Source organism: Nicotiana tabacum, chromosome 9, assembly GCF_000715075.1.
Source record: "Nicotiana tabacum cultivar K326 chromosome 9, ASM71507v2, whole genome shotgun sequence".
NCBI lineage: Eukaryota > Viridiplantae > Streptophyta > Magnoliopsida > Solanales > Solanaceae > Nicotiana > Nicotiana tabacum.
Window position 1 is genome coordinate 95,889,434 of NC_134088.1, and position 12,850 is coordinate 95,902,283.

The 12,850-nt window shown below is 35.8% G+C and overlaps 1 protein-coding gene across 1 annotated transcript; it reads left to right on the forward strand.

Annotated features, from left to right (window-relative positions):
* The first annotated feature begins 985 nt into the window (after positions 1–985).
* On the forward strand, positions 986–12,389 carry LOC107761926 (kinesin-like protein KIN-12E). Its single transcript, XM_075221888.1, has 22 exons — positions 986–1,459; positions 1,885–2,040; positions 2,115–2,198; positions 2,335–2,454; positions 2,933–3,046; positions 3,661–3,753; positions 4,906–4,995; positions 5,092–5,162; positions 5,244–5,318; positions 5,415–5,502; positions 5,906–5,964; positions 6,053–6,116; positions 6,597–6,662; positions 7,619–7,777; positions 7,858–7,962; positions 8,333–8,568; positions 8,915–8,984; positions 9,295–9,351; positions 9,466–9,528; positions 9,897–9,953; positions 10,073–10,152; positions 10,349–12,389. Exons 1-22 carry the CDS (start codon positions 1,199–1,201, stop codon positions 12,231–12,233), a joined length of 4,053 nt encoding a protein of 1,350 aa, XP_075077989.1. The 5' UTR covers positions 986–1,198; the 3' UTR covers positions 12,234–12,389.
* Positions 12,390–12,850: the final 461 nt, after the last annotated feature.

The window sequence follows — 12,850 nt, forward strand, 5'->3', positions numbered from 1 at the left end:
CAAACAATATTTTTCTCTTTTCAAAAAAAAGATCACATATTTCTTGGATGTGTTGATTTATCGATCATAATAAAACATATTTTCGATTTACTTTATCGATTCTATTATCTCGGCGTGATTTCAAAAGGCGGCAATAGTAGTTTATTTTGTTGAACAATATGATACATCCACATAAACAAAAATTTCATCTATGATTGAGTTTTATATAGATCAGACAAATATCTTATATTTACATGTCTAGTACTTTTAAATATCATTTGAACAAAGAAATCTAATATCAAGTAACCGTTGGAAGAAGGGCTAATGCTAGGGTGCCAAGCTAGCACCTCTTTGACTTTTCAAAAGTGGATATATATATATATATATATATATATATATATATATATATATATATATATATATATATATATATGTTGCTTTGTATATTTTTCAGAATTTCAGAAAAGAGAAAGAAAACAAAATTATTCTTATTAATCTTTCCTTTGAGTTAAGATCCTTTCCTGTTTTCTTAAAGAAAAATAAATAAATCAATGAGTGACATTGAATTTGTGCTCTCAAGTTTTTTAAATTTTGAAATACAAGTTTTAGTATAAAAGCCATGCATTTGAAATTTACTATACATACGTACCATTATATTAAGGGCACTTAAGTCATTTAAGGTGCTCATAACTAGATAATGTTATACACGTATTGTCATTTCACATTTTATTCTTTTTAAAATAACATATAAATTCTTGCATAGTTATACGTATATCATTCGTATGAACAACATAATTCGTAACTGACCAATTGTTTTGACCAAACACCCAATTAATAATGCATAGTAATTTTTACAAACGATATTACTACTAGGAGTATTAAAATGGGATATATCTCAAAAAGGGAAAAGAAAATCAAAACGCGGGTCGGGTCGGGTTTATTGACTATGAGGTTATCTAGAAATTGGCTCCATATTACCGTTCAAAAATTTCAAATTCCTCTCAAACGGTCTCCTCCTCCTCTCTACATTTCAAAATCCATACCCCCCCCTCTCTCTCCTCTACCCCAAATCCCCATTCCCCATACCTTTACAGAAACCCTTCTCCCTCTAGTACTCACTGCTAACTCTTCGTCAATCCCCCAAAAGGTCCTTGAAATCTCCATTCTTTTGCCCTCAAAATCTCCTCTAACTCGATTTGTAAACCCTAACAGTTCAGAAATGCCGTTATTTTCGGAAGATTCAAGCGCTATTAGGTCCAGATTTAGGTCACAACAAGATCACTCTTCTACAGCAACTCCAATGGACACGCCGGCTTCAATGACATTGTCGTCAGTAAAGAGCACTCCTAATCTCAGACTCTTCAAATCAGCTGCTAAGGACAGGATCGACACTTACCACAGCCAGGATATGTTGGAGTCTCAAAACCGGAGCTTTGAGTTCTGCGAAGATCCTTCATTCTGGAAAGAGCACAATGTCCAGGTAATTATTCTGTTTTTTTTCCTTCATTTTTTTGCTCGTTTCTAAAAAAAGAGTTTAAGTTCTATGCGCCTTTTTACACGGTCAGGTTACTTAAAAGGTAGTAATTATTATAGATAAATCTATTTAATAACATTGATTTGTAATCCAGAATAAATGGTAAGTAACCTGCTATGACTTGTTAAAATACACTGATAGTGTAAAAAATACAGCATATCAAGTGATTATTTTGGAGTGAGAAATACAGAAAAAGGTGATTCTTTGGAGTGAAAATAAATGAAAAAGAATTGGTTGAAAATGCTGTATAGTGAGTTGCTAACAATCTCCCTGGTAGACCATACAGTAGTTTTTGGTTATATCTTACTGAATTGGGATAAAACTTAAATTACTCATGAGATAAGTTTATTCTGTTTGACTGATTTCTGCAGGTTATTATAAGAATACGCCCCTTGAGTAATTCTGAGATATCTTTACAAGGGCATTCTAAATGTGTAAGACAAGAAAGCTCTCAGACCATCACTTGGACAGGACACCCAGAATCACGTTTTACATTTGATATGGTTGCTGATGAGAATGTTACTCAGGTTTGTTTTTCTTGATTATTATTGTCTTTCCTTTGTCATGTATGTGGTCTGTTCTCATATCTTTAGGTTAACAGGAGATGCTCTTTAAGGCTGCTGGAGTACCAATGGTGGAAAACTGTGTGGGAGGCTACAATAGTTGTATGTTTGCCTATGGACAAGTATGTTGCTCAATAATAGCTTAAGCTTTCAAGTATCTGCTTTCAGAAATACTTTCCAATTTTCATATCGCAATGTGAAGAAGACTTGAACTTTATACTGGTTTTGTATTTAGCAACCCTATGTCTTCCTGTACAGACTGGAAGTGGAAAAACACACACCATGCTTGGAGATATTGAAGGAGGCACCCGAAGACATAGTGCAGATTGTGGGATGACTCCTAGGGTATTTGAGTACATGTTTTCAAGAATTCAAAAGGTAAGTGTGAATATTTGCATTAGTAATGAACAACTATTAAGCATGTGGCATATACTGTTAAAACATCAAAAGTTTATACAATACGCTGCATTGTGGAGAACCAGTACCACAGTTGACTTAATTCGGAACTAAGTTGGTTTGATTTTGATATAGTATTGGCAACAAACTTCAATCTTCTCTGGATGGGTCAACTGTCACCCAATGCTGGGTATAAGTAGTGGATATGAGTGTGGAATACATATATGTCCAACTTCTAGGTGTTTGTTTCTTTGCTTTTCACTGTTCCTGTTTTCTTGTGGAAAATAAGTACCTCTATATATGTTGGTTTGGGTAACATAGATGTATCTTAGATCACTTCTTGCCTTAATTTAATGTAAGACTTCTTGATTGGAATAGAAGAGTTAGGATGCAGTTTTCAATTATAAGGCTGATCTTATTTTTTTAATTTCAAGTTGATCATTTCTGTATTTTGGTACAGGAAAGGGAGGCACGCAGGGAGGAAAATATAAGGTTCACTTGTAGATGCTCTTTCTTAGAAATATATAACGAGCAAATTCTTGACCTTTTGGATCCTTCCTCAGTCAACTTGCAGGTATTGATTTCAATTGCTAACATTTCGTCCAATTTGCAATTTAGTGAAGTCTTGTCGAAATAAACATGAAATCATTTCTGGGACAATGTATTGTTTTCTATTATTCATCATTTTTAACATGGTGAAATAGTGTCCTCCCTTTTTTGAGGACCTTGAAATTATTGAGTGCAAGATAACCGCTAATTGCTTGCAATCCTGTTCCAGAAGGCTAAACTAAGTACTCCACCATGGTTCGTTAAATTAGGTGTGTAAATGAGGACTAATCCGTGCTTAATAAATGTGTTTTGGGCTTGCAACATATAACTAGTATAATAATTTCATTCCTCATTTCTAAATGCAGCCAACAAATTGCCTGAACAAAAGTGAATGTATTGCTTGATAATAAGTACTCCACCATGGTTCGTTAAATTAGGTGTGTAAATGAGGACTAATCCATGCTTAATAAATGTGTTTTGGGCTTGCAACATATAACTAGTATAATAATTTCATTCCTCATTTCTAAATGCAGCCAACAAATTGCCTGAACAAAAGTGAATGTATTGCTTGATCTAAAAGTTGCAAACTGCATTACCAAATGGAAGAATACAACTGAAGATTTTTCTTGTATTGTACAGATTAGGGAAGATACTAAAAAGGGGATTCATGTAGAAGATCTCAAAGAAGTGGAAGTTACGAGTGCTCGAGATGTGATGCAGCAGCTTCTTCAGGTATATTCCTCACTTCTAAGTGAATCAATTATTATTATTTTTGGCTGTGAATTCTCTGGTATAAACTCCACTAAAGACCGAGGACAAGAAGCTGTTGATAGTTTTTGAGGTGGTTACAAATTCACCTGCACGGCTGAAGATTTTGAAGATAGAAATATGAGTTCCTAATAGCTGATCAAGAATACCATCCTTAATAGCCAGTTTTAACAATTTTTGTTGTTGTTACTTCCACTGATCATTATGTTTCTAAATGTGCACATATTTAACATGAAGGGTGAGACGGTTGACCGGTTGTATCTTTTCTTTGTTACTAGCAAGTGAATTGTTGGCAATGTTAAAGATTGCTTGTTCCAAAGTTAAAATACTGTCTTTTGTTTATATACTGAAGAGAGTTGTTTCCATCTTTTCTGTAGCTTTTCAAACCATTCACATTCACTTTCCCATAAATAAGTGTGGTATCTTGCTAAACTAGTGATGAGATGTTTGTATTGTTTCCTGGTTTAACATGCTATAATCCTATCATTAGTTACTGAATATAGAAGTTGTATGATCAATACTGTTATCACTATCAGTAAATCTGTGTATGATTTTCCTAAAAGCCTAAAAGGTGCTACTGTAATATTTACAATGTATTTGGGAATTCTACGAAGTATATCATATCTGGTTTTGACCTAGTTTTCTTAATCTGTGACTGTCACTGATGACTTTTAGGTTAGTTTAGCTACTAATTTCTGTGGGCACTGATGATAAAAAATAACAGTATGGGTACATACTGTAATACTACAACTCAAATTGTGCAACATTTTGTCTTTCTTCGTCTTACTTCCTAAATTTTCCTTTAAACTTATCGATGGGTACATAAATGTATACATGACAAGGTGAAAAAGTGCATACAGAGTGCACTAATTTGGCATCTTCTAATTTTTTGATCAAAGCGTTGAAGCTAACTTCCTTATAGCCAAACTTGGCCAAGCTTCATTAGAGTAAGGCCAGATTGTCTTTTGATACCAGATTAATGTGACACAATCTTATCCTTTATTAATTTAACCTAGAAAAGCACAAATAAAATGAAATAAATTGCACGCAAAAAGTAAAACCACCAATTTCTTGTTAGTTATGGTTTTGACGTTCATAATGTTCTTTACATTTCAGGGTGCTGCAAACAGAAAGGTAGCTGCAACCAACATGAATCGTGCTAGTAGCCGTTCACACAGTGTTTTTACATGTGTGATAGAGAGCAAAGTAAGTGCAATATCTTAACTTCAGCTCGTCAGAATTAGTCTTTTCATACATATGCCTCCATACCGGTACATAAATTTACACATTACTGATCTGCAGTGGGAATCTCAAGGAGTAACTCACCACCGGTTTGCTCGTCTTAACCTTGTCGATTTGGCAGGCTCTGAAAGGTAAAAAGGAGAATAATTCTGAAAAACGGAGAAGATAATTGATGTCGAAACTTTCTTCTAACTGCACTTGTTAAATCACAGGCAGAAAAGCTCAGGAGCTGAAGGTGAACGTCTAAAGGAAGCTACTAACATCAACAAATCTCTTTCAACATTGGGGTAAATATCATGTTTTAATCCTAATCATTTATGGTTCTTCTGTTCTTGTTTTGTCTTTCTACAAGTACACTACCGATCTGGTTCTCTGATGTGCAGATTAGTGATTATGAACTTGGTCAGCATATCTAATGGAAAGTCACAACATGTTCCTTACCGAGATTCAAAGCTCACATTTCTACTCCAGGTGAATAGGTTTATTTTAGCTTTCAAAGGAAAATCAATTGTTTTCTCTATGAGTTAATCTGCTTGAAAGAATACATCTAATTGATTCAGTTAGTCCAGAAATATTCTCATTTTTAATATGTTTTTGTTATGAGGAGCTGTAACATAGTTTTCTTACTGTTCGACACTCAAAGAGATTTTACTTTTATATTTTTGTTATGAGGAGCTGTAACTTAAGAACGTGATTCATTTGCATTTTCTCTGCTTTTAGGCTAGTAGTTTAAGTGAAAGTAACCTTTTCTAGCCTTCATATTTTCTTAACATGGAAAACATAAGATTGTCTTCCTGCTACATTTTTTGGACCTACTGCAGAATATCTAAAAGTTTTCTGTTGAATTGACTTTATATTTCTTCCTTCTTTTCAGGATTCATTGGGAGGGAATGCAAAAACATGTATAATTGCAAATATTAGTCCTTCCAGCTGGTATGTACTTAAGATCAAAACCCTACTAAGTGTTGTAATTTTTAAGCAAGTGATTTTATAATCTATAACACATGATTGATTCTTGCAGCTGTTCATTGGAGACTCTAAGCACATTGAAGTTTGCTCAACGTGCCAAATTCATCAAAAATCATGTATGCTACTCTTGGACACTGGTGGCTTTCTTATGGTCATTTCACAAGCAAATAACCTGATCATATGTGCTTTCAATTTCTTCCCCCCTATGAAATCACCTAATAAGAGAATTTTCTTTTTCATTTGGTATTTAAATAAAGTAATAAACATGCAGCTATCAGCAAGAGAATATTTGAAAGTTAAATGCTAGTATCCTCGATATGCCACTTTATCTAACGTGTGCGATACTGCAATTCAAGTACCTTATGCATAGTATTAGAAATTTAGGTTCATAGTCTATGAGATGCTACAAGTTATAGGGGAACAGATTACTTTCTTGATGCAAAGACATTTTGTTTTCTCATTCTCTGCGTAGGAGTTTTCAATAATCTTACTTTTACGACATTGATGAAGATATGTGCTTTTAGTTCTTACTTCTCTATAATCGATAAAGGCTCAACCATTTTCCTTTTTTCCCTGATAACTATTTACTTTCCCAGGCTGTCGTAAATGAAGATGCTTCTGGAGACGTTCTTGCAATGAGGATACAGATTCAAAATCTGAAGGTATATTTTCAACGTTCTTATTTTTTTCTCTTGATTCAAGCAGCTTGAAATCCACCCCCCCTGCCCAAAAGGAAAAAAAAGGAAAAGAGAAAACCCTCCAAATTCCAAAAGGAAGAAGAACATGAGACCAAGAGAATTTTGCACCTCGGTAATTTATACAAATCCTGAGAGAAAACCTTGATTGATGGACAAATGACAACCAGGAGTTTAATTGATTGACAAATGACAATGATACAACAATAATAACAAGCCCCGTGTATTCCCACAAGTGGGGTCTGGGGAGGGTAGTGTGTACGTAGACCTTACCCCAGCTTTAAGAAGGCAAAGAGGTTGTTTCCGGTAGACCCTCGGCTTAGGAAAAATAAAGGGAAGGGGCGATGACAAGCAAACCAAGCAAAGACACAAACTATCACTAAGTAGTGCAATTAGAAAACCGAAGCGAAGGCAACAAGTAATACCAGAAGTCTAGGCATACGAATAATATCTTGTGCATGTCCCACGACATTCTTTGAGATGTGTTCGTGTGTGACATGATAGCTGTTTATGCCACTAGGTGCTGATGTTGGCTGGTATTCGCTGAAAGGATTTTGTGATATAATGAGGTTTTACTTCACATAGGCAGACAGAACTCCCTTGAATAACTTGCATAACCTTCTGGCTTTTATCCATTATGTATCTTAGAAGTAAAATTGAATATGCATGTTAGTGTTCCCCTTCTGTGTTAATAATTTTCAGATTTAGTTTCTTATACTGGTGAAAGTTATATGTCTATTTTATGGCAGAAGTATAGGCACTGCTGCTTTTGATTTAGTCACCAATCACAATATGTCTTGTCATATGCTTTTCCGGTACAGCAGTAATATGATAGGGATTATAAAAGTTTTTCCAATGATCTGTGCTCTTAATGGCCATATTCTAAATGTTGATGTGCCTAATAACTTTATTTTACCTTTCAGAAAGAAGTAGCACATCTTAGGAGTAAGGTTGATGGAGGAGCTGAAAACCATGAAAATGATGCTTGGACTGTTGCTTTTCCAGGATCGCCTGCAACTGTTAGATGGGAAGGGCTTCATGGATTATCTAGTCCGCTTACATCAGATAAACGGATGTCTAAGGTAGGTATATCTTAACTTGGCAATGAGGAAAAATCTCTTCCATTATTTGCACTGAGGGGTTAAGTCTCTTGTAATTTCAGAAAAAAGACTATGAAGTTGCCCTTATTGGAGCTTTTAGGAGGGAGAAGGATAAAGACATCGCATTACAAGCATTAACTGCTGAAAATCAGGCAGCGATGCAGCTGGTATGTTTTACGGAGGTTTTCATTACTTGAGTTGCCATTTTATATATTCGTAGGTGTCAAAAGGTCTTACAATGAGGCCAGAGGGTCCAAGCAAACATCTAATTCAGAACTGTGGAATACATAAACACAAATAGGACTTAATTGACAAATCTATCCTTATTGTTTATCTGGAATACTTTTCTTGGACACAATCCATTTCTTGGACATTAATCTTTTAGTTATATTAGGTAGTCCGTCTCCTCTTTGCTATGTTTGATTAGGATATACCGATATATACCTTGGGAAAGTAAATGAAAAAAAGAGAGATACAGAATGAAATGATCTGAATTTTATATAGAGAAACTAATTTTGTAATGTTGTGGGTAATCAGATCAAACAAAGGGAAGCTGAGATACAGGGTTTGAAGATGAGACTAAGGTTTCGAGAAGCTTCAATAAAAAGGCTCGAATCAGTTGCTTCAGGAAAGATATCTGCCGAGATGCACTTGCTAAAGGAGAAAGAGGAGCATTTGAAGGAAATAGAGGTCTTACGGAATCAGGTTGATCGCAACCAAGAAGTTACAAGATTTGCCATGGAGAATTTACAGCTAAAAGAAGAGATCGGAAGGCATGTTATTTATGTTCTCTTTTAGTTATCGTAGATGCACATGCACTCCTCCAACTTGGCTCCTTTCTTTGTCCGAATCTTGGAGATAAAACAAAAATCTTTTAGTTATATTAGGTAGTCCATGTCTACCTGCTTAGCAATGCTTTTCTTGGCTCCTTTCTTTGTCTGAATGCTTTTCTTGAGCCGAGGGTCTATTGGAAACAACCTCTCTACCCCCATAGGGTAAGGGTAAGGTCTGTATATACACTACTCTCCCCATACCCCACTTGTGGGAATACACTGGGTATGTTGTTGTTAGGTAGTCCATGTCTCACTAGTTTGATAATCTCCATTGTTTCTAATGCAGATTGAAGTCATTTTATGAGGAAGGTGAGCGAGAAAGAATGAATGAACAGATTGCGATGCTGCAGGATAAGGTTAACTGACTGCTTCCTCTAAGAAATTCAATTAGTCAATCTTTTTTTTCAAGTATGAGAATAGACACGATCATCCTGTCTTCTACTTTTCTTTTTTGTTATATACAACTGATCTTTAGTCATACAACATCACATTTTAATTCCAAAGACAACAACATATTGCATCTGTAAGTCTCATGTTCATACTAAAGTACCTAGCAATTGCCATCTTAGTTCTTTTGTTCTTGATCAGCATCTGGTGAGTCTGGGATCTTCCCCGTCAAATACCAAAGTTGTTTGCGCGCCTAATGGTTCTTTCTTTGATATGCAGTTGCTAGAAGCACTTGACTGGAAACTTATGCATGAATCTTGTCCTGCATCCGTTCAGGTCGTCCTCCAAACTTAGTTAGGATTTTCACTAAGGAATTCCCTTTTATTTGTTTGTTGAAGCAGCTTGTACAACCCCTGTTAAACTATAGTTTATTTTCTACTTGTGTTACAGAAGGGAAGTTCTGAGCTTGGGATGCATATTGAGAATGATTTGAACCTGCTAACATCTTGTCAGGTATGAAATATACTCTAGAGTAGGTAATATTTACATCTATGTTTTAATCGCTGGACCATTTGTGCTCAATAACTGGAGACACTAGTTACTTTTATCTAACAAATAGAAATACTGCAATTAGTACCTTTTTTTTTTTTTTTGAAAATGTATCAATTAAGAAAAGTGGGGTTATCATTTTTTAATTGCTGGGCCATGTTTCTTCTCGCAAGTAAAACAAACTTTTAATCCGAATGAAATTGTGGAGACTAAATTCATTTGGTAAATCCCAGTAAAGAAAATGCTGCAGTCAATTAGGATGGAGTGTGCACTGTCAATTGTTTTTATCATGCTGAAATATTTGCTTTATTTAATTCCTTTTGCCACACTAGCCGGCTTCACCTTGGAGTACATCAATCAATGAGGAGAATGAGTTCCTCCGTGTCCAGGTAATATATATTTTCACCTTGAAAAATGAACGAGCTTAAAATAGTATAAATGAGTTTAGTGGTTATTTTGTAGGTTATTCATTAAATTTGTCTGCTAACAACATATATTTAATTTTCAGGCAATTCAAAACCAAGCAGAACTGGACGCACTGCATAGAAAACTTGATTTTTGTGTTGAAGAGAAAGAAAAATTGGAAAGGTGCAGCACTGCAATTCTTGTAATGTGATCTGTTTCTTATCTTTTTCCATCATCTCTTAGGGTGTTCATAATTGGTGGATCCCCTTCAAAAAGACATAATCTGCTTCAACAAGCCTGTTCAATATCGAATATTCAATCTTAATTTTGATTCGTCGACTTTAAACTGGTTTTCAAAATTTATTCACTGTTCATACAGGCAATTGAATGACTTGGAAAAAGAGCTAGAATTTGAGAGATCCTCTAAAGCAGTTCTGGTGGAAGAATCAAAGAAGGGTCAAAATGAGCTGCCTTCTGCTGCAAATTATCAGATGCCCGCTATCGCTGTCAGTGATCAGGCGGAGCTAAAAACAATTGTTGATGCTATTGCAGCAGCAAGCCAAAGAGAAGCAGAAGCTCATGAAACTGCAATTTCCTTGTCTAAGGAAAATGATGAACTGAGGATGAAGCTCAAAGTCTTAATTGAGGACAATAACAGACTGATTGAACTGTATGAGCTAGCAGTAGCAGAAAAGAACAATGAGAATGATCGAGGTCAGAACTGCCAACAAAAGAGTGTTCCATCAGGGGATGAACATGCTTTAGAGAATCATTCTTTAGATGACACTGTTCAATCAGGGGATTTAGAAACTTTAGAGGAGGCTGGCTTGCACGAGGTAGATGTACATGATGAATACAGTCAATGTTCTTTTCTTCCAGGGAAAAGCAATATTTCTGACTCAGAAGAACTATCCTGCTACAAGACTACAGAGATGATAATGAATAAACCTTCAGAACCAAATGAAGAGAATACTTTTGAAACTTTGGGCAAAGCTGATTACATGATGTTGGAAACTAGTTTTCCTGAATCAACTGCAGAAACTGTAGTATATGATGAGCTTCCCGAGGATCCTTGTGCCTCCCTGAAGCAGGATGTTGAGATGGAAGATCAGTCATCAAATGTTTTGCGGAAACATGTACCAGAAGATCTAAGTCTGGTGAGGAAGAAGCTTGAAGAAGCACAGGAAAAGCTTCTAAAATCTGCTAACACCATAAGCATGTTTGGTTCACTAGAGAGGGCAATTGTCGAGGTTGATGAGTTTACGGGAGAAATTGACAAACTCGCAGAGAGTATTGAAGTGAAAAAACAAGAATGCACGTCGTTCAAGCTTCAGTCTTCACAAATGCTTGAAAAGAAAGTTTTGCTCGATAAAAAGCTATCAGCGCTAAGATGCTCACTATCAAGCTTTTCCTCATCAGTTTGCTTCTTTGAACAACGGGAAGCTCAAGCAAGAGCAAGATTAGATGCTTCAAATGCTGGTCTCAACCAAAAGAGAGCAAAACTGGCTCATCTTCAAGCATCTAAAGCTGAGCTCCTCGATGCTCAGATGCAGACTAAACAGTCCGAATCTGAATTAAGAAACATCCTAGCAGACTTGAAATCAAGATTGGAAGAGGAGAACAGAAGGCTGGAAAGTGACAGGGTTCTCTTTGCCATAGATAACATTGAGAAACCTGATATCCAATTGCCAGAAAGGAATTGGCAGCTGAGTGGCAAAGCTACTGAATTACTTAAGTCTGAGGAAGAAAAAACAAAGATACAAAATCAAATAAAGCAGACTAGGGAAAATTTGGGGATGAAAAAAAAGGAAACTGAAGAGTTGAACGTGAAAATGCTGAAGTCGGAGAGTGAAATTGAGGCTATTGAAAAGGAGATACAGAATGGTTTGCAGTTGGTAGAGGAGATGGGTAACAAGCTTCAAAGTGTCATCCGGGAGAAGGAGATGATCTTGGAAATGAAAGAGGACGGGAAGCATGAGTTTGAGAGCATGATTCTTGAGTACCATGAAAGTATGTTCGAAGCCTCGTTGAAGGAGGAAGAGTTGCAGATTCTGGATGAAGCATTGCACTTGGAAATGAAAAAAATAGAAGATTTACAAAGAGCTAAAGCTCGTGCCACGACCAGAAAAAGTCAGTTGCTGAATGCATTGTCATGCCAATCATGCTCTTTCTCCGACAAGGTAGAGGAGGATCTACATGATATACGAAGGTCAGTGCTAGAGCTGAACCCGTTGCTTGGAATTGATAGTTTGGGTGACAGTTAATTTGCCTGTTTAACTGTCAACTAGCGTCTTCTCTCAGTTGCATGCTGCCCTAATGTATTGTCAATATAATTTCTCCTCTAGCAAACCGTGTGATGTATAACAAACTATTATGATTGTGAATAACTTATGAAAATTCAATCAAATTTTGGCATGTGAGAAATCTGAAAAGAAAGTAATATCTCTTTCCTTTTGTGTTTCCAAAGTATATCTCTGGATTTTGACTTCCATTTCTTTTTTGACTTCCATTATGATAATAATTCGAATATTACCTCGATTTGTTGTAGCTAGTTTGTACAAATCTTAGTTCCTTTAGCAAAACTTAGCATCATTAAGTAGCTTGGATTTCCAACCTCATCCGTCTACCTCTCTCCTCTTTCCCTAGAGGTTCCAGCCTACCAATTCACGCATATAATCTTTTCTAGATCTGAAATTTAGAATGCTGTTATCTTAAACTTGATCATGCCTAATTGAATTCAAGTTTTAAGTTTTCTGTTTAAAGCTTGAATAATCCCTTTTGCTTTCCAGTAAATTAGTTTCTCCTTAATGGTCAATTCCTTCTTTATTTTGAAGTTAATAACCCCCTTTCTCCCCACAGTCAAAACCAATTATATCCGGGC

Excerpts from the sequence above, each read along its gene's own strand:
- LOC107761926 (XM_075221888.1), top strand. The coding sequence starts at position 1,199 with ATGCCGTTATTTTCGGAAGATTCAAGCGCTATTAGGTCCAGATTTAGG. Across the intron at positions 2,199-2,334 it reads GTATGTTTGCCTATGGACAA|ACTGGAAGTGGAAAAACACA; the intron begins GTATGTTGCTCA and ends CTTCCTGTACAG. Across the intron at positions 7,963-8,332 it reads ATCAGGCAGCGATGCAGCTG|ATCAAACAAAGGGAAGCTGA; the intron begins GTATGTTTTACG and ends GTGGGTAATCAG.